The following is a 21,681-nucleotide window of genomic DNA, read 5'->3' as shown; positions in this document are numbered from 1 at the left end:
GACAAATTCAGACTCTTTGGAAGTCAGGTCTCCACTTCAGAAGCACCTCACAGCTCTTAACACTGTTAGCAAAACTTGGAAGATACTTGTACACATTTCCTTAACATGAAAATCACCATATGTAAAACGTTATTATTACCTACAAAAATTCTCTAGGTAAAACGTTTAAAAAACACTCAACAAAAGTTGCTCCAGCGGGTTGTTTCAAAAGAACAGGATCTGCTCACTCGCACAGAGAGAGCAGACACAAATTGTTATAAACTGTCACTGACCTTTTGCTCACTCATTCCTCTGCTTTGGTTTTTACTTACTACCAACTCCTGCAAAGCATGCCTACATTTAATCTTGTTTAACAACAATAAATCATTAATAGTGAAGAATGTGTGTAAACACCTATTAACTCTGTAGACTACAATGGGCTCTTTCAAGGTTATTACAGTTCACTATAAGTTTTTAAATTTTTCTAAATACATATCTACACAATGAAGAAAAGCCTCTTTAGACCTCATGGAGTAGTTAAGGAGTCATTTTAAAGATTTTTTTTATTTACACTATAGTCATTGTTTGAGCCTAATTTTAAGATTGCCTTGAGTTAATTAAAGCAGGAATTAAATCACCTCCTTGCATGAGAAGCAGCGTATCTAATCACTAATTTACCCCTTTTGCTCTCTAAAAGAGCTGTTCTTCCAAATCAACCCGTTTGGGACACAAAATACAGTTTGAAGTGATTCTTTTTTCAAGTGTTAGGCCTTTTCTAAAGGACTTTGTTGAATCTTGGATAGAGATTTTTAAAATCTCAAAATGGGGAATATTTTATACATGGGAACATAGATTTTGATTTTTTAAGAAAAGAAAGTTATCATTAATTATAGTATAATAAATCATTAATAAGGTGTTACGTACATATATTTGGCCAACAGAAATCAATGGTTAAAGTATGATTCAGATTAAAGTTCAAACAGCTGCTACAAAAAAAATTGAAAATTCTAAATACATCTCATCTCCTAGTCTGATGATGAAAAGCAAAATGTACTAATTATTTACCCTAATTCTTCCTAAATCATAGTATAGATCAGAGACATTTTCAAGCTGGAATTTAAAAAAGAGATGTTAAGGTAGGGGGTACAAGCTGACTGAGAGACTGGGGAAACAGTAAGCCTCAGCTGGGCTGTCACCTTCAACTAACTACTAGCCCCAAATCTAAACTTCAGACTCTGTTCATCTTCGCACACCTCTGATTCCAATCCACGATCCATAGCTCTACTGCTTGGGTCTCTGTGCGAAGCACTTGAATTATCTTAATTGAGCTCTGCTTCCTAGAAACACCAAATTCTTGCACTTCAGAAAGAAATTAAATAGAAAGAAAAATAGACAATATCGAAACGTATAAAGCTACCACTAAAGTCAGAAATTCCCACAAATAAAAAGCATGTTTACCTTAGAAGTGAGGTTGTAGTTTCAAAACAATGCAAGCGCAAGCATTAAAAGCAACCACAATTAATCTGTAAAAGAGAAACTACCACTTACTAATGTCCCTATCTTTGTGAGTCTTATCGGCTGTACTTAAATTGCAAGACAAGCTTGCTCCATCCTGACCACCTTATGATGCTGCACTTATCAGGGCGCACTGTGGCTTCCTCTCTGTATGTACAGATTTCCTTTGATACAATTCCATTTCTGCACATAAACAGAATACATATAACCAAAATTCAAAAGCAATTTTTATACTCCTTTGTAGTGCGCACAGTTCACATTGCAATCTATTCTTAACAAGACTTATCTCATATAAATGTTATATTCATATATACACAAATAATGTATCTAGATAAAGTATGTATATGTCTATGTGTATGTATATCCAATGCACATCCAATATGTAAAAATATTATTTCTGAGGCCACAGCTAATCATTCATTGAAGTGACTAAAGTATATGGGAAACACTATATATAATAATTTTTACATTTTTCTCCATACAGATTGAAATATACTTTCAAAGTAAAATTTTTGTGTAAAATGCATTATAATTATATTTCACAAGATCTACAAATCCAGTGATCTCTATTACTGTTGTTTTCCTCATACATTGCCTTGATCATACCTGTGTTTCTACACAGACTTTTACCAAAAATATCAACAGAAACAGCATCAGACAGACACAGGAGGGTGGAAGTGCTGTCATTCTCACTGTCACCACTGATTGATTCTGATAGATCATGAATGAAATAATATGCACAGCATCATATTTATTGATATCTTACTGCTAATGAGAAATCTTCCTATAATACCAGCAATATGGCTACTTCTAGGCTCCAAAATGTAGCACTTCCACGTGATCTAGTGAGCACAGTAGGTAAAATTAATGAGTTACATAGCATTGCCTCCATGCTGGTTTTAGGGACTAGTTTCAAAGTATTTTACCTAAAAAGGCACGCATGCTACGTGCTCATAGAAGGAAAGCATCCTGAAAAGGAAAAAGCAGAGAAATGGAAAGAAAGAGAGGAAGACATATGAGAGGAGATTCAAAGCAGAGATGAAGGGAGGGGTCAAGCAGTGACAAAGTGCAGCTTAGGACGGAGTCTGAATTGGTGCCAAAAAGAACAACAGGAGAATATCCACACTCAGTGATCATCCAGCCAAACCACTGACGAATCCAAGGTCCGGACTTGGGCTCTGCAAACTTAGACATGTGTTTTAGGTTGAGAGTGAAAATATTGAAGATCATTGAGAAAATAACTGAAGTAAATCAGAAAGATAAAATTTTGGATAAAGTTTAAGGAACAAGAGAAAGGACAAGGTGCATTTTTCTGACACATCAAAATTAGTTTAGCAAACCTTAAAAAGAACTCTTGAAAGCCTCTATGCTCTAACTCTCCAATTTCATATGAACAATCCTCCTACTCCGTATGGAAAGGAAAAAAGAAAGGAATCCTGTACCAGAAAAAAAGGGAAAAATGTAAAATGTCTACAAACAAACTACTAAAATACTAAACACTTGTGCTATTTAGGAAGTCTAAAACCATTTATTCACAAAAAAGACATAGGTTCTCTGAGTAAACACTGAAGAAATTCTCTAATTCATTTCTTTATCCCTCAAAAATAAAAATTAGGTCGTAAGTATCTGTAATGAAATTATGTGCTTGCTTTCAATAAAAATTGATAAATAAAACATCCAGCTTAAATCATGGTCAGTACATCATATCACTGTGCCTTTTTTGCTTGCCTTTCAGGTTAAATTTAGCATGAATTATCTACAGATTTTTCACGACCAGCTCTTTTGATAATTAGAATGAACAGCATGCAGCTATTTACTACATCTACACAAAAGATAAGTAAACTGGTCTGGTGAGATGATGTAATAGCTGTATCAAACAGCTGGAAACAAACTTGAATCTATGTCCATAGTCATTGCAGTCTAGTGAATAAATCAAAATCGAATACATGTTCCCATCTCATTCAGTTTTCAATTTATTCTCTAATTAGGTACAGGTGAGGTGGAGGAAGTAAAATACATGACTACAGACTCAACAACCGTACTTGAACAGGTTTAACTTTGCTATTACCATAATTTGAAGAACACAGATTTCCCCACTTAAATGATTTTTATTTGCTTATTTAACAGAAAAGACAGGCCACATCCTCAAACTCTCCTGTATAGTACTAAAAAGCACCAAAGCAATCTATGGAACAGATTCACAATTTTTTTCCCTAGATATCTTTATCAGCAGCACCACTGGGAGTTACCACTTTCGTATTGCTAGTTCTTACTAGGATCAGATAGCAAATATTGCTTGAAGTGGTGTATATATATATGTATAATATACATAATACAGTTTTGAGAAACTATGTTATTTAGTGTACAATACGCTTAATGAATTAAATAGAAACTTTTCCGTCTCATTTCAATCACAGCCTTCTGTACAAAAATTGTTGTTGAAACTGTCTATAAAATACTTGGGGGACATTATGTATATAGTCTATTGTGGTTCCCATATGGTCTCCTATGCAAAATTTTTTTATATATATATGTGTGTGTGTGTGCGTGTATGTATATATGTATGCATATGTATGATATACAGATATATGTATCTAAATATCATAGAAGATATATAGATATAGATACATAGATATATCTCCAGTGATATATATCTCCAATTTTCACTAAACAAGCTAAAGGCACATTTATGCCTAGTAAAAAATCTCTAATGTTTCTGTCGTATCAGAGATTTCCATTACTCTTTGACAAAAGCCTTATAAAAGGTATTTACAGCATTGTTTTTTTCAATACTTATCTTTATCCCTTCAGATTTCAAACCAACAAATAAAACTTTGAAAAAGCAAACACAACTGAACAAAAACACTTCGGTAATATTATACACTACAGAAAATGCCTGGAGTCAGTAGCAAATAAATACACCTTACAGGCAGGAAGTTGTTGGCACAGATAGGTTGTTGATTAAGCAGCAGTCTGCATTCATGAATTAGTTTTCTGTGTTTCTAGCCTTCTTCCCACAAGAGCTCTAATCCTTCTCCTTGCCCATGTCCTTTTACACCCTCCTTGCTTCTGGTTCCCCACAATCCCCTAAGACTCAGGTCCCAACTACCAGCCAAGCTAGAAGCTGCGCCTGGCCAGGTGGGAGGCCAGGTAGCCCAAGTGATTTTTTTCCCCTTGTTAGTATTCCTCAGCTTTCAAGAGTCTCTCTTTTATTTGCCCAAATGCTATTTTTCATGAAATGTGCAGAAATTCATTATCTCTAAGTTTGCTGCCTTTCAGTCAAACATGGGTGTATAGGTCAAGAGTCAGAAGTCAGGGCAGCAGGGAGGGAGGAAGGCTATTAACAGATAAACAACATAAATCCCACAACTATTTTGTCCTCTCTTTTTTCTTCTTACTGGGGATACTCAGTTAAAATATGTAGCTAGCTATGTTATAAATTCATACACTTCCACATGTTACTGTTTAAGCGTAACAGTCTCATACAACCATAATCGTCTTCTGAACAGTGCAACAAAAAGTTAACACATCAGTTACCTGCAAAAATAATTATTTGCCGCCACTGATTATTATGTTCTTACCACTGGATGGCAGCAATAGAACCTCACCTATTTCTGCTATCCTCAGATTTTATTTCCATTATGCATCCTCATTACCAATTTTAAACAGAGTTCTGTACATATCTTAAGTACATTCAAGATTTTGATGCTCTAAAGCCAACACTGACAACCATATTAGTTGAACATTAGAACAGCTTAAACAACAGTGTGCTTAACCAGTTCAAAAAACAAAGAACTGAATTAAATTCAAATATAAAAGACTAAGTGAACCCAGTTTACTTTAGAGAAGTTGTGTTTATGAAGATATATATTTTGACAGTGTGTTTATCTGCCAACCTTCTCTTTATTCCCCTATACACAAGCCATCTTTTGCTCCACATGTAGCAGCTTCTATTTGGGGCCCTCATCTCTCAAGTCTCCATGTAAATCTGATGCCAATGTTCAGAAACTATTTCAGCCTGCAGGCTACCTGGCTGTATCTTTCATTAATTATGCAAATCAAGCTGTTAACACAATCTTTGCTGATTCAGACAGTATCAGTTTTCCAAACTGAGTCAGTACAATCGATTAAAATTACTTACCATCAATCACTTTGACAAGCTCAAGTAAATATTTTAATTAATAAAAATGTTTTACATGAACACTTTAAATGGCAGGATTACATAGAAGCCACACTACAACTGATACCATAAGAATAAGGACTAATTAATTATAAATAATGGTCTTGATTATACTCTGAGGGGAAAAAAAAAAAAAGGTATATTCAGTTACTTCCATGCAATTAAAGTCTTAATTTCTTTGAACTCAAACAACATGGTTTCAGTACTGCTCAGTGAGTTTTTATATCCTGGTGCACCATAACATTTTTTATGATGCTTGCTGTTCGAAGGAAACTATGTTATATCGTTATATTAACACAGATGGTGTTTACAATTATACTGGAGGAAACTGAGCCAGAATGTACCTCTGTCTCAAAAGAGATATTCCTAAAATTCTGTAGAAGCTGTATTTTGCTGTGATAATTTCCTACTACACAATTTCATACATACTTGAATAATAATGGCAAAAAATATTCTTCTCATCTACAAGTGCAAGTTTATGTAATACAGCATATTTTCTTCCACTCTTTCCTGCATTTCATTTAAATATCATTTTATGTGAAATATTTTTAAATAAGTAATTGTAGCACATACCTTTCAATGTCAAAAGGAAAGCAGAACTTCGGAATACTGTTCAACACTTCCTGTAAATACAAATAAAAAAGAAACAAAGCTAGAATTTTGAAATGGCTTTTATCTGTATTTGTGAGCAATTACCCTACAGTTTGCTTAAAAAAAAAAAAATCCCCAAACACCCATAACAAACAACAAATTCAAGAAACATATGATAGGAAAAAATATAGCACAGGCTCCCGTACTGAAATAATTGATTATTAAAAAGGAATTAAGTTTGTGCTTTGGCAGATTGCAAAGACAATGCCATAGAAGCCCCAGGAGGGAAAGGCCTGGCCTGAAGGGTATTAACACCCTTCACATCCCCGCTGGGATTCCCTTCAACAAGGCCATATGGATTTTACAAGAAGCACCACACCATATGGGTAAGCCACGTCTGCTGCTACTTGTACCACAGACTAGCCACAGGGACTTCTGACAGATCCTGGCTCAAAAATACAAATGTTGTTTCAATTAAAATGCAGGCAGAGAAAAGGGAATGAAGTTGGCAGTAGAATGAATTACAGAGAGGTATAACAACTCTATACGTGTTTCATAGTCAAATGCTGAAATGCTGAAAATGATGGAAATCTTCTGTTAGTCCAAAGTAAAAATTTGTATGATTAACCCTTTGGTTTTCACAAGCAAACCTCATTATTATTAAAGGAGAGCGTGGGGGGAATCCACCGAAGCTATGTTTGGACAATAGCATAACAGGAAATTGTTGCTCTTTCTTGCACAATTTTATGTAAGAAGCTGTTTAGTGGCAAATAAAATGTGTTAACTAAAATATAAAAATTCTGTCCAACTAGTTGATGTTTTTCTTCAAAAAAATGTGAATTATCAGATCTGTTATCAACAAATACGAATTAATATTAAACAGAGACCTGACAAGATCCCAGAAAAAAGTAATTATTTCCTTGCTCCCAACTGGGAAAACAAACCCTCCGTGAAACATTTCCGCTAAGAATAGGATATAGTGGATAACAATGAAGTTAGTAAGCAAAACTAAGATTATTTTTTTATTTTATTTTATTTTGTTACTGAGCCAACAAACATAACTACACTGAAAGAGTTATCCTACTCTGGATATGTGTTTCAGAAAAATGCATACTGATTGCAAATTTCCAGAGAAATTTAAGAACTTGATCTTAGCTGACAGCACTCTCCAACCTGAATTCTCCATTTACTGTATGTTGAACAGTCAATTCCCATTAGGGAAAATTATGTATTTAAATTCCTATACACCGTAACCATCATTTACCTCAAATATTTGCAAGGTTCAGTGGATAGTGTAAAACATGAAAAATCTATGCCAGTTAATGAGCAATGGATGAACAGTTGAAAAAAGCCTCTAAACACAACGTGCATGCATTAGTTACAATATTTTAAAAGCTAATGGTTTGCCTTAATAAATCATCATACGGTACAAAATGAAAAGACTTTTTTTAAAAAATTTCTAAGTTACAGAAGAGAGAGCAAGGAATTTTTTGAACTTTTACTTTCTCATGTCACAGATAAAGAGAGGTTTGAAAGCAACATGTTGCGTTTTGGGAAAGTATATTAACTTAATTATGAAAATTCCTTTTTAAGTAGTAGTACAAGTAATATTCTCCAAAGGAAACTACTGCTCAAGCACCAGTCTGACTACTGTGAATGGTCTCTGTGGAAGTGAGGGGAGCAAAATACAAAGACAGTATATAAATATTTGAATTCACGTATGTAGGAAACGAGCATAAATGGTGTTGGTGGTAGTAAAAATAAACTCTACTAAAAGAAAGTTAGCAGAACAGGCCAGTTAAAAATTTCTTAGGCGTTTCCAAATAGTCTCTTATTTCAGCCTCATAAACCTTGAATTTCCTGTTCCAAAGAAATATTTTTTATACTCTTTTTAAATTCTCTTTCCAAATCTTCACCTGTTCTTACGCTATAGGAAGTGATTTTCTCTTTAACATTAAGGATTTTACTTGCCGCCTGGTGAGCTTAAGACTGATTTTAAATGGGTATGGAAGTTAAGTTTCCCATTGCATTCTCTTAGAGTCAATTATCACACAAAGAAAAAACAAAATAAAGGTATTAATATTTTGACTGAACAATTTGGAAAATATCAGCATGTTTTGCAGCATTTTCCAGACTCGAATGCAATACAGTATTTTCCTTGTAGCTCTGCCTCCTGGCCCTCCCCCAGCAAGCACACGTGCACACAACTTCTGCACACCAGCCTCAGCTCGCTTCCCAACTGGCAGGAGCATCCCTCAGGGGACAAATCTTTAAACCTCCGCACTCTTTAAAATTCAACCAGCCAGCAGGTCTATAGACTGGTGTATAAACAGTATAGACAAAAAAAAAAAAAAAAAAAAAAAAAAAAAAAAAAAAAAACCCTCTCTCAGCTTATGTCAGTGACAAAGCAGCTCAGCAGTTGACTGCTTCTCCCCTGACAGCATAAGCCGGGTTTACACAGATCAATAGATGGAAGTCCTACCTAGCTTCCAGGGCTCAATTTTCTCTCTTAATTACAGGTGTTATTCAGCTTTTTAAAATGGAAGAAAACGAGATGCCCCCAAGATGCTTCTAGACATATTTAAAATGCAAATGAGTATGTAATATACCCATTCACATACACACTAAGTATTAGTGTACAATTACAGCTGATACTTTTGATATTCTTGAATAAAACTTGAACCTGGGTCATCATTTTCAAGGACCTGTAACTCAGCCAGCACATCCTCCCAAGTCAAAATACACATCCTCAGAAAAATAACAACATTATTTATTGTCTTCCATTTCATGAGCTAAATAAAAGTATGTGTTTATTCCTGAAGATAAAAGCTTGCACAAGTCTTCCAAAGGCAAAATATCCTTGATTCACATGTCCAGTGATTATTTCCACCTTTGGATCTCACAGTTTTAGTCCCTTCAAAAAATGATTACTATTTTACAATGGAAATACACTTATTTTACAAGGAAATAAAGGGGAATAAAGGTAACGTTGCTGTATTGAAACAAACAGAAAATTATGTATTTGTTTTAAACAACTTACGGAGTTGCACACACAATTTAGCTTAATTGCTACATCAAAGGATATCTACTTCTTTTCTTAGACAAGCTCCCATAGAAAGAATAATAAAATCATAAAATTAACACCACCTGAACTACAGCATACTGTTTCCTTCACATAAAACTCGAAGAAAATGGAAATGGTACCTAAGAATAATTTTCATTTATGCCTATACCACAGCAGTATAAACTTGTCTTCTCTTGGGTTTATGGTCCAGTAGTTTTATGAGTTCACTTTTACCAACTGAATTGCACACCTCCTCTCTGGCTTGGTCACACTCTCTGGCAAGCAGCTTTCCACAGAGAGATAGCATTACAGAACCCTAAAGTGTCATAATTATTTACTGTTCCTTGCTTATTTTTATACCTATACAGGTAATTTTGTGCATAATCACTTTACTTATATTGTAAAAGGCAGTTGAGGATACTTCTTAACTCACACAAAAAGACAATTTTCTGTATAAAAGCTCCTGACTCGTAGTCTTACCCTGGTCAGCTGCATTTGTTAGATTCAAGATATATACCAAATTCGTAACTAAGAAGAAAAGACAAGACAGGATTTTTTTTTTTTTTCTTTTTTAACATTAATACAATCAGTTGTTGTAAGCATAGGTAACTTTCATGACTGTACAAAGTCAATAATCAGTATTGCAAACTGTTCTATTTGTAGTTATCAACCAAGAACTGACCCATTTTTCTATGATCAGAAATTCAAAGCACCAGAACAGTACAGTATCACTTTGCACCCTCAAAGTGTGCTAGAAACAGGTATACCGGAAGATACCTTAACCCTACTAAGATAACTGACAGGACTTTCTTTACTTAATGAAGACAGAATTTTGCTGTATTTCATTTTTTATAATTTTATTCAACAAGGCAGAGTAATGAAATTCTATAAAGATGTGTAAATTGTGTCATCTTAGGAAAGCAGGTATATATGATGTTCTGACTATTAATTTGGTAATCTGAAATTAAAACACATACCTGAAATACACACATCTATAAACACACAGTTGTATACAATGTAGAGCACAGAGACTTGGAAGGGTACTAATTTCTTTTTCCACTTCAACAAACACCATGTGATCTCACTACAACTGAAAGAAGGCCTAAGAGCCTTCTCCATAGGAAATTTGTACCAGATTTACAATATATTACAGAATTAACAAATTGCCATATCTCTGTACAGATATGAGTAGGTTTTTTAACTTAGGCACTTCAATTGGTTATTACTCTTCAGGTAGATGAATCAACAGAAATTTAAGTTCATCACTTAATATTATACTACTGAAAGTACTGAAGCTTAACTAGAGTTTTTTCTAAGGTTAGAGAGATGTGGGAACTATTCAGCTTTACTGCTTTTTTTCTTATTACCTATCTCTTTCTTTTTACTTTATTTCTTATTTCTGCAAGTCTGCATTTAAATGCGGGAGAAAGGGAACCTGGCTTTTTGCAAGTGTATCCTTGTGAAAGGAATACTTAATGTATCCCAGAAAGCTGAACTATTTCACAAGCAGCGGTTTTGACAAAAGTTTTTAGAAAGAGTCTTGCTACCTCCCAACTATTTGTGTGTTTGATCTGCAGCAGAAGACTGGGTCTCAAGAAAGCATGCAGATTCTCAACTAGATCCTCCTACTTACACATAGATGAAAAGAAAAGAAAGAGCATCTCTTAGTGAAAAGGAATAGTCTTGCACCAAGACACAGTCACACAGTGGCCTTTCCAAGACACGTCAGAATGGCCTGGGGAAGAAAACAGGTGGCAACCAAAATAATTCCAATTTGTTAACTGCAGAATTTAGACCAGGCTGTCAAAAATATTCATATAAACTAGTGTTTATATGTATATAGTCTTTATTTTGTGTCAAGACAGAAATCTACCAATGAAATATCAATTATAGGACTACAAATAGTCATTAACTTTGTTGCAAAATGTTTTTGTACTTTTTTCCCCCCATAAAAACATTTTGTCTTCAGCAGTTTTCTTTCTCATCAATATTACTGGGTTTTGTCTTTTTCTTATTTCTCTACCTTATTTTTGTAAGGTCTCTTTTCACTGAGAGAAATATTCTCTTTTCTCAATCTTTTCTCTCCTTTTTATCTACTCCATTCAATATTGTCTCCTTGCATTTTCTGTTGTTACTAAAATAGAGTAGCAATAAGCATTCGTATTTCATCTAGCTCTCCTTCAACCCTTATTTTTTTTTCTCCTACAATGTTCTCTCCCTGCTTACTTCTCTTTAAAATTCTTTTCTTGAAATAGCTTGTTGTAGGTCTCTCTTGTTCTTAGCGGTTTTCCTTACTCAATTCTCCATCTCATGCTCCCATTTCCAACTCTTAACCCAATTTGTTCTCTAATCTTTCATCTAAGGGGACTCTTTTTCAGTATTCCTTTTCATAATTATTACTCAAACTTTGTTGGTCCAATCATACAAACAAATGAGACCTACTAGATATTTTTGACTTTGTCTTGATACACATTTCTGACTCTAATCAGTGACTTCAGTAAGAATATTTAAATGCTTAAAAATAAGCACACATTTAAATTCACTCTTGAATCAAAGCTCAACTGCTTAGCATCTTCTGGTGCTGAGCCCTTCATCATAAAGACTCTACCAGGGTAAAATTCTTATGCTGTGACATAAAGCAGTCAATGAAAAGGCAAGCTGCTCTGTGCTCTCCCATGATTTTTCTTTTTCCTTTCTCAGAAGCTGCACATACCCACAGCAGGCACCATGTGAAGCTGGCAGCAGTAGTTATATTTCAAAGACTCAGTTGTTACCTCTGCTAAAAATCTCATCAGAAAAATGTAGCTACATATATATACACATATCTAAATACACACGTACACACAAATACACACACACGCATATATATGCGTGTGTGTGTGTGTGTATACATATACATATATATATATATAAAAAATCCCAAACAGTTGGAATGGTAGGAAATTCTAACCTAAGATTACATTCACAGAAGTACAAAGGTCCAAACTATGGAAGTCACTATCAGGCCTCCTCAACTAACTCCTACATGCCCTTCTCCAACGTGCATCATTCTATGGTTATGCAGTAATTCTGTAGAGTAAGAAATTTATCAGCTGCTTTCTAAACACTCTTCTTACTCACATAAGGTGAAGAATAATATAAAAAATTTAGCTTATTAAATGCAAATGTGTTAGGGCAGAGCTGCACAGCTCTTCTGAGACAAAAATGAGAAAATGTACTTTAAGGTTACAGTACAGTTGAAAGAATAAACCATTAAATCATATGGCTTTGTTTTTTGGAAACCACAGTACTCTGAAATACATTTTTAAAATAATTTTGGCTCTTATTTCCTTATATTTTTAAAGTATAAATATAATTTAGAATTTTCTTGTAAAATTCATGTTAAAAAAAATTACTTGTAAAGAAGAGACTAGAATGCACTCCATAACATAGGCAATACACTTTTCAACTTTTTTAAACTAATTGAAACAAAGGTTTTCCAGACTTAGCAATGAGTCCTACTTTGTTCATTTCAAAGGAATACAAGCAAGCAGTTAGTGACTTCTCTGGATTTTGGCTTTTGTTCTTCAATGTATTTTATCAATTTTGTAATCTTTCCTCCCAGTATAAAGGCAAATTATGCACAATTTTTTTGAATTTTTTCCTTAAAATCTATTCAGATTTGATTTGCTAGTCATAATTACCGGGGCAGTCCAACAAAAACCTGTGGCATTTCATTTGTAGTGTAGCATCACAAGCTGAACTCAATTGTGATCTAAAGTGGTGGTGTACAATAACAGCATGAAATAAATGTTTCAGGGCTATCTGGCTGTTAAGACACAGAGACATGGATGTGCCTGCTAAACTGTACCTGCTGTGACACCTTCTATTCCCAGAAGATAAGAAATTATCTGCACAATCTCAATTCCCTCAGAATAGACCTGCTCTTTTTGTCTCACAATTTTTGGATTAAGTTGTGGATAGTGCTGCATTTTCTGACACCTAATTCTGTCCTGATATACTGAGTACTTAAGAGCACACACATCCCTTGCAAGTAAGAGAAGGGGAAGGTGACTTTGGACCAAATAACAGAAACTTTCACTACAAGATTCAAGAAAGATTAAGTCTTAATTGTAAACTATGTATACATTCCTAAAATTATAGATTATTTTGACCCAAAGAATATAAATTCTATTGCTGAGCACAAGTTTGATTCCCATTTCGCTGGCATCCAGATGAACTACAAGGCTTTGTATGGTAAGAGTGACCTGATTCTTCTGAATGTTGTTTGTAAGGCCAACACTAAGCCTCAAGAAGGAGGCTTCTTCTCAAGTTAGGTCAGCTCATGTTTCCATCTTTCAAAAGTTATGTTATACAGAGAATACATATATAAATATTTTGACTTTCAGGTCAAAATGTTCATATGTGCATTCTCAATCATCAAGGAACCAGAAATTTTTTATACGTGTGTGTATATATATAATATACATATATTAGCAATGAGAAAAAAAAATCTATTCTATGATGATCCATTCCTGACTACTCTTTTGTATCTATATTGGTTCTGCAAATAATATACATATTGAAAGAACATCATACATTAAATATCAATCATAAAAAAAAGACAAATTCATAATCAGCACTGCTCAACAGCATATATCATCTAAGACTGTTAACAGTAGCCTTGAGTTAACAACTAAGAAAGCAATTTAAGAAACATCAAGAAACTTAAAAAAAGGAAAACAAAACTACAAAAATATCCTATAAATAATAAATAGCGAAAATGCATTTCCCTAAAAAAAGTAAAATATACTTTAAAAATCTGTATATTCAAATTCAAAAATATATATAGTACTAGGTGTAAAACAAACAAACAACAAAAAAACAGCTGCAATTCTGATGGAAAGTAGAAAAGACAGAAGAGCCACAATACTCAGCAACTAGGAAACCAGACCCAAAAATCAGATGGAAGAAAATGAGAATGATTTCTGAAGTAGAAGGGAGAAAATGGCTAAATTGATTTACTTTATAAATTAGATAATGTTTTCTATCTATACATGGCACCATGCTGCCTCTTCAATGAAGAGCTGCAGTAGCCAGACTTTTGGATGTACAACCTACAAACGCTTTTGTCAACTACTTGAAAGAACTTAAGTCTCCTCTTAGGATTCTCAGTAAAAAGTCTTGATTTTGTTCATAAAACATCTCTTGTAGTCTGATAGGTAAAAAAAAACAAGAACAACTTGTCTGAAATCCATCTTTATGCTTTCAGAGTTCCTTAGTTTTCTAACCATTAAATTTTCACCCAGGAATATTTCAGAAGTAGAAGCAAACAAACATTATGACTACAAGAGATAAAATTGGAAACATTTGAAATTGTTCCTTTTTATGAAGTAAACGAACTCAAAAGTATTTAATTATTACATAAATTAATGGACAACTCAGGTACTGCTCCCAAAGAAAATACCTGTAGTAGAGGGGTGTAAACAAAGATCAGACAGTTCAAAAGCTAAACACTTGACTAATCTCCCCCACCCTTAAATTCATAATCCTATCAACATATAATCTACAACTAAATACCACCTATAACCTGCAAGCCTGCTGGCTTGCATGGCTGCACCAGTGTGACGCAGAAGCAGGAGAATCCACAAAGGGTAGTGAAACTGCTCAATCTGTTCCGATGGAAGAATCTGTAGCCAAAAGGGAAGGAACTGAGAAAGGAAACTGTCATTTCTAAAGAACTTGCTAAGAATATAGTTTCAGAATTACAAATATTTGTAATTTTTTTATAAATATGCATATAAATTTTTATATATTTACATATAAATGCGTATTTATATGTAAAAATAGATTTCTCATTTCAGAGGCAGCGCAGGTCAAACTTAAGCTTTACTATAGCACACCTTAACAAGAGTCACTACGTCACTCCAAGGGGTCTGGAAGAAACAATGTCTATCAGTACAGAATTCAGGTTTCATTGATAGCACTGAAAACTGTGAAGAAATAAAACCACCAAAGAGGAACAAGAAAGAAGCAAAAAAACCCATAATTTTAAAGTTATAACAACAAAAACGTGTAGTAACAGAAGCAGGTCGATGACTTCCACAAAAAATAAAAACAGCAGCCATACAATAAAATGTCCCCACCGGAAATATGCAATACACATTCACTTTATAACTGGCTTGAGACACTTTATAAGTAGTCTCATCTTTGAGACTACCGCTCTACAACCTCATGATGGTGTTTCTGCACCTGAGCCACTTCAGCATAAAGTCACTCAACATAGCTTAGACCTCTAGCATACAGTAAGTCTACGTGGCTAACTTTACACTTAAGGAAGGGAAGGAGTTCCTAAAAATATAATTTCAACTGCTAAGAGGAGATGGAGGAAGTTTCCAACAGGAAGAGAGGAAGGACAAGGAACTATTGGCTTGTTAGATGCTGTCAGCTACATTTTCAGCCTCTTCACTTTGATCCAAAAGAATGAATCTGTCCATGACCAGGAAAGACACAAATCTAACCTAAGTATTCACCACACTTACTGAAATTTAACAAAATCTTCCTCCCTCAGAATTTCTCTACAAACTGAATGAGGTCTTCCCTCTTTCTAATTTTAGATTAGTGCAAAATTCAAGAACTCAGACCAAGTATACATAATAAATTCAGAGACATGATGTTGACCAATTAATATGCCTAAATTTATTACTAATTGCAGACAAACTCAGCCCCTCCACTTAGGGAAGAAGCAAATAAAGGGAATCTACTGTCCAAGGCTCAATCTTCTTCGCCTTCTCTTATTCCTCATCCATGATCCCAACCCAAATATTCTGGACTTCTTCACCTGCTGGTCTAGCCACTTACCAGCCCTACCCTGTTCTCCCTGCTGCTTGCAAACTCCTCAGCCTCTCCAGCTCCTGATTTCAAACTGATTAGTCTCTTTCTTTGGGACTGGAGTGCCCTGCTTCCCTGATTTCAGTGTGTCTGATTTATGGTATTTGAGCCCAGAGACTTTCCTAATGTAAGTAGCATGTAAAATAAAGTTATTTAACAAAAATATTTTTAAAGTATTTGAAGACCTGCAGCAGTAAGAGTGAACCAATATGCCTCGAATGCTATCCTAGCTCTGCAGAAAACAACATCAAGAAAGGCAGCGAGCCAAGAACCAGACATAAGATGTAGAAATATTACATTCAGTACCTAATATGAAAAGAGGCTGCAGCGGTTAACACATTCCTCAAAGAGCAGTGGTAAACTCGGAGAAACAAGAGCAATGCTGAAAGAAAGACAGAGGCAACATAACGAAGACCAAAATAGACTGCAAAAAACTAAGCCTGTGGATGAGAAAGTATATGGAAGTACAGACTAAGGAATAAGGTGACGTGAGACTGGAACAGTTTGAAGGCTTTTGAGGTCAATCAACAACAACATCACACATGATAATTTGGCAAGCTCTCTGGAAAATGTTCCAAGTGATTGTCATCACTGTTTCAATCATGAATTAATATTTTCTTCTTTGTTTGGCACGTTGCTGATGAATGTAGGAATAAGCCAAACCTCTAAGTTATTTTCTGTAGGCTGATAATAGTATAGCTGAAGGACAGTCAAATATTAATACTGTACTTATTTGAACAAACACAGGAAAAAGCATTTCTACAAAATGTAGTCCCTCAGTATTACAGCTGTATGATAAAAATGGCTAACATATGCCTACAGTCTATTAAAATGCACATAATTTGACTCAAAATGAAAACATATCTAACAAGTAATTCCATTCATCTGGCCCTTTTTCACCCAGCTTTAAGATATACAAATGCATGCCTTTTCACCAGAACACAGCAGCTGCGAATGAAAAGGAAAGCATTCAAATGATCATTTTCACATCATATTCCATCGTCTTTTCACCAGCTTCTCCCCAGTCTTTCTTTGAGCCCCATTCTGTTACAAGAGGGCTGCTTTTTAGATCAATTCATATTTCCATAATCCACACTGCTGTTTCTCCCTCTCCTCCCCAGGGTGGACTAACCCCTGCATCCAGAACTATAGCTTACAACTGTCATTAAGACCTATAACAATAACAAGATAACAAAAGAGCTGGTAGAGATGAGGCTAGCCAGTACCATATGCTGATCAAGTTCAACATTTTTAACTTAAAAGCTCTATAAAACAAAACCATTGCAATCCTGAAAACAAGTATACTTGAAGCTGCCACCTGTCCTCAAAATTTCAAGAAAATCAAATTTTTAGCCTTGGGTTTTTACTTTTTTTTTTTTTTTAAACAAGTCTCAATGATTTATGCTCTTTGTTGGGATGAATAAAAAAATTTAGAATGTATCTTGCAATACTTATATCTTGAATGTTTTAGTATCTCAGTAATCCTGGGTGTTCCCAGCATGTCTATATGAGTAGTTATTCCACAGAATAGTTATCAAAATAGGACAGGCATTTTTCACTGAAACAATGCAGTCAGCAACTTACTTCTATTTAAAAACATGCCTTTGAATGTTTTTCTGCTGGTATTCTACCACTATGATTTGCATATACAGAAAGCATTCCATTTTTACAGATACAATACTCTCCAATATAAACAGTGTGTTTTTAAAACATGATGAAAACTGAAGTGTCAAGAAATCACAGGAAACTATCTTAACCTGAGAAGGCTTATTTGGAAGGCAGAAAGTTGTCATTTTCTCAGGTGGGTCTATTATTTTCCCCAAAGTCACACAGGACTAAGTCCTTAATCCTTAGCTGAAAAAAACAAGTATAACATTCAGACAAAAATCATTTTGGAATGCAGCAAGCTTATTAAATTGATTCCTCCTTTCTCACACACACATACTCAAATACTAATCAAACATTAATGTACAAAAAGAATTCAAACTCCTCCCCTTTAAAAATTGATAATGAAAATAATAAAACCAAAGCAACTACCTATCTAGTTAACATGAACATTTGAAACATGTATTTAATGCCTCATTGGAATAAAAGAACAAAGCCATCAAATGCAAAAAAGACAGTGAGATGCATCCTCTAACAGCACGCCTGCAGCCTTGAAAAGGATGTAAACAGTCTTGTACCTCCTGAGTTCGTGCTGCTCTCTTAGGAGAGCACATAGAAGCACAAAATTATCACAACTGCCTTCCACACATTGTTTCAACCCAGGCAACAGACTTTAGCTGGCTTCTTAAAATCTAGCTTGTTATAAGTACTCTAGTATTTTTTTAAAATCTTACAGAAAAGAAAATGATCTCCTTCACATTGCCCTTATTCATATAACCGCTGCCATGATCCATGGAATTAAGGATTTCATCCTGAAAGAAACTAAGCACTTGGGCTCCAATATGACATTAATTTAAGCTAGAATTAACTGCCAATAGGTAATTTAGTCCATGTACCTTAGTGGGATACATACATTCAAAGTAAAGTGTGAGATCATTGCTTTGCTGAGGGAAAGCTGATGTATTTAGTACTTCACAGGATTCAGCCCATAACTGATATTTATACATGTATGTGTGTGCACATAGACGTACATATGTACACACATACACACATATTGTATATACCTTGCACAAAAATCTGACAGATTTCTATGTATATAAATATCAGGCTTTAAGAGTTGGTTCACTACAGGATAAGAACTAAGGTTTATTGTTCACAGGTCATCAGTGATTTTGGCACAATGTGCTGTGGTAAAAATGAAAATGCTAAGATATGTAAAAAAATGAGATAATAACACAAAGAACATTATAACGACTTTGTATGAAACAGTACAGATGCCTCACATGGAACATCACATTCTTTACTGGTTACTCGCCGGGTTTGGGAAAGTCTGACATGAAAAAAACAGATGGCTTTCCTTAGAAAGATGAGGGCAAGAGAAGATACGATAAAATACGCAACCTAGCTAACAATCTAATGCAAAGTCTCTCTTTTTTAATCCACACCTTCAGTCAAGAATGCCTCGTCATACCTCACATCACTGAATCACAAGAATGTTTCCTGCCCTATTAGCCGTTAGAAATGTCTTTCTGGTGAGATGGTTTTCACCAGCAGGTAAGTGGCAAACTACAGAAAGAAGTTATTACATGATTACACAAAAGAGCGGTAAAGAACTATCCAATGGACCAGTTTTTCCATGAACCACATAGACTGACTCTGGCCAACTTACAGAAGTCACTTTGGACCAATAACCAGTCACATTAAAAAGTAACTAAATCTCATACAGATTAAAAAAACTATCCAAAATTACTGAAATAACTAATTTTGTAAGAAGCACTAGACATCACATCCTTTGAAGGTTAAGACAACACAGACATTAGAAGTAAGGCAATGCCTCGTTTAACAGTCGAAAAAACCCTAGTATATGGGTTTTTTAATTTTTTGTCCTATCTTTCATAAATACAAACATTTAAAAAGTAACATACAATGAAGTTTGAAAGTCTAATCCTTTACAGTATTGAAATTGTAATTATAAAGGTTATTCAAAATCCTATTTATGGCATTACCATACACACTGTGTAAGTATACACATACGAACTGCCTGTATCTGTCTCATGGTAAATAATCAAACCACATGTTGCTGTTCAAGGCCACAACTGCATACCCACTTGAACAGAAACCTGCACTGCCACCGAAGGAGCCAAGAATTCTTTCCAGCGCTATCACTGCAGTTCTGCTGTCCTTTGCTTCAGCTGACACTACTACTTTTCCCAGGAGTGTTTTAACCTGATGAAGTGACTCAGAGCTTAGGTATTTTTATTTTTAAAATAGCTACGAATAGAGCCTTTCCAGGGGGATCTTGCCATGCTTGACATCAGTAGGACTTCTGCCGTTAACTTTACTGGCATGAAAATACAGCTAGCATTGCTAGAACTCTACAGGGTGACACTATGAAGTTATAACGTGTATTCTGCACAGACACTTATTTTAAACAATTATAACATTTTCATTCTATAAATGTTGTTTTAATCTAGTTTGCTTCTTTAAAACACTTAAAAACATACTTCATTTCTAGAAACAACTAGATTTGTTTCTTCCAGAAATTACAGCATTATTATTTTTTCTATATAAAGTTTCTTTCAAAAATGGGCTTGTAAGGCTAAAATTAAACTCCAATCTAACCAGCCTGAATAAACAAAATGAGACCCTCAAGATGCTTAAAAGCATCTTTTATCATAAAAAAATCACTGAATTCAAGGGGAGTTTTGAATACACCACAGGATGGAGCTTGCAGGCATACACATTCAAAAATAGATTTTAAATAAAGAATATTCCATTAAATGACTACTCCTCATCCAGATACGAGCTCGAGAGGATAAGCGTACCAACTGAAGAGCTACACAGGCTCAAATCAAGAACCCTCAAATTTTTTTCTATGGTGGTAAGATTATTGGACATTTGACATTGTCAAAACCATTTTTATACTGGTGGTTTCAGAACAACTATGAGTTATAAAACTCTGGTATCTTAACAAACTAATTAGCTCTTTTGGCTTTTGGAGTTCTTTTTAATAAAGTCTTTCTTTGGAACAGTACTGCGGTAATATGTACTTAGAGTCCTTCTCACCACAACTTCATTGTTTACTTCGTGGTTTTGAGAGTCACCGAAAAGGAAATTACATTCACACCATCAAAAGAAAAGCTTTCTGAAATACTCTTAGCAAAAAATGGTATTTTTCATTTCCTTCATTGCAGTATTTTATTTTTCATTAACATTCCTGTTTTTTTCAGGAGAGTTCCCCATGTTCTTTCTTGTTCTAGCATTTAAAGAACTACCAGCTACAAAAAAAGGCGTTGGCCTGCAGTCTGGGCACAGCAGAAAAATCTAAAATTTTGCAAATTCTTTGGTGGTACCAGAAGTATGGCTTCACATCTTCTTTACTTAATCGACTAAGTATAAGTGATTATGATACATCACTATTTTTCTTTTTTCTGATCATGCACAGTTTCTATAGGGTCCTATAAAATGTTTTGCAAAACTAGATTTTGCATTTGCGTTCTCAACATCTGAGAAACAGGAGACAAAGTAGTATACTGCATAGCATAAAAGAAAATGGCAACCCAAAAGAATAAGAGATGTGTGTGAATAAGTAAGCGCTGAAAAGTTGAAAAGTACTGAAAGGAAGAATATGAGAAAGAGGAATATATCAAAATGGCATAGACAAGTTTTCTTTGCATTATGAAAGCAACAAAAAGGTGACATGATAAACTGTAGAAAAAATCAGGAAGAGAAGAAAATATTTTGCCCACTGTTATCACATCACTGTGCAAACAGACAGCCCTTAGATTTTAGGGAAGATGATTCTTTGGGATACATCCAAAAACTAACTCACACATTTTGCATTTAAAATAGAAATGACTGGAAAATAGGAAAAAGA

General features: G+C 34.6%; 1 protein-coding gene across 5 annotated transcripts in view; it reads right to left on the bottom strand.

Annotated features, from left to right (window-relative positions):
* DENND1B (DENN domain containing 1B) overlaps positions 1 to 21,681 on the bottom strand; it is a 169,268-nt gene that overhangs the window by 98,766 nt on the left and 48,821 nt on the right. For all 5 annotated transcript variants that reach the window (XR_009959096.1, XM_062581396.1, XM_062581393.1 and 2 more), the window contains exon 4: positions 6,248 to 6,297. Coding sequence is in view for 4 of the 5 variants with exons in the window: in XM_062581396.1 (XP_062437380.1) it covers positions 6,248 to 6,297 (50 nt within the window). In the remaining variant the exon portion in view is untranslated. The remainder of the gene's footprint in view (positions 1 to 6,247; positions 6,298 to 21,681) is intronic.

This window comes from Rhea pennata, chromosome 8 (genome assembly GCF_028389875.1).
Source record: "Rhea pennata isolate bPtePen1 chromosome 8, bPtePen1.pri, whole genome shotgun sequence".
In the NCBI taxonomy this organism is placed as follows: Eukaryota; Metazoa; Chordata; class Aves; order Rheiformes; family Rheidae; genus Rhea; species Rhea pennata.
This window is presented reverse-complemented; position numbering and strand designations above follow the sequence as displayed.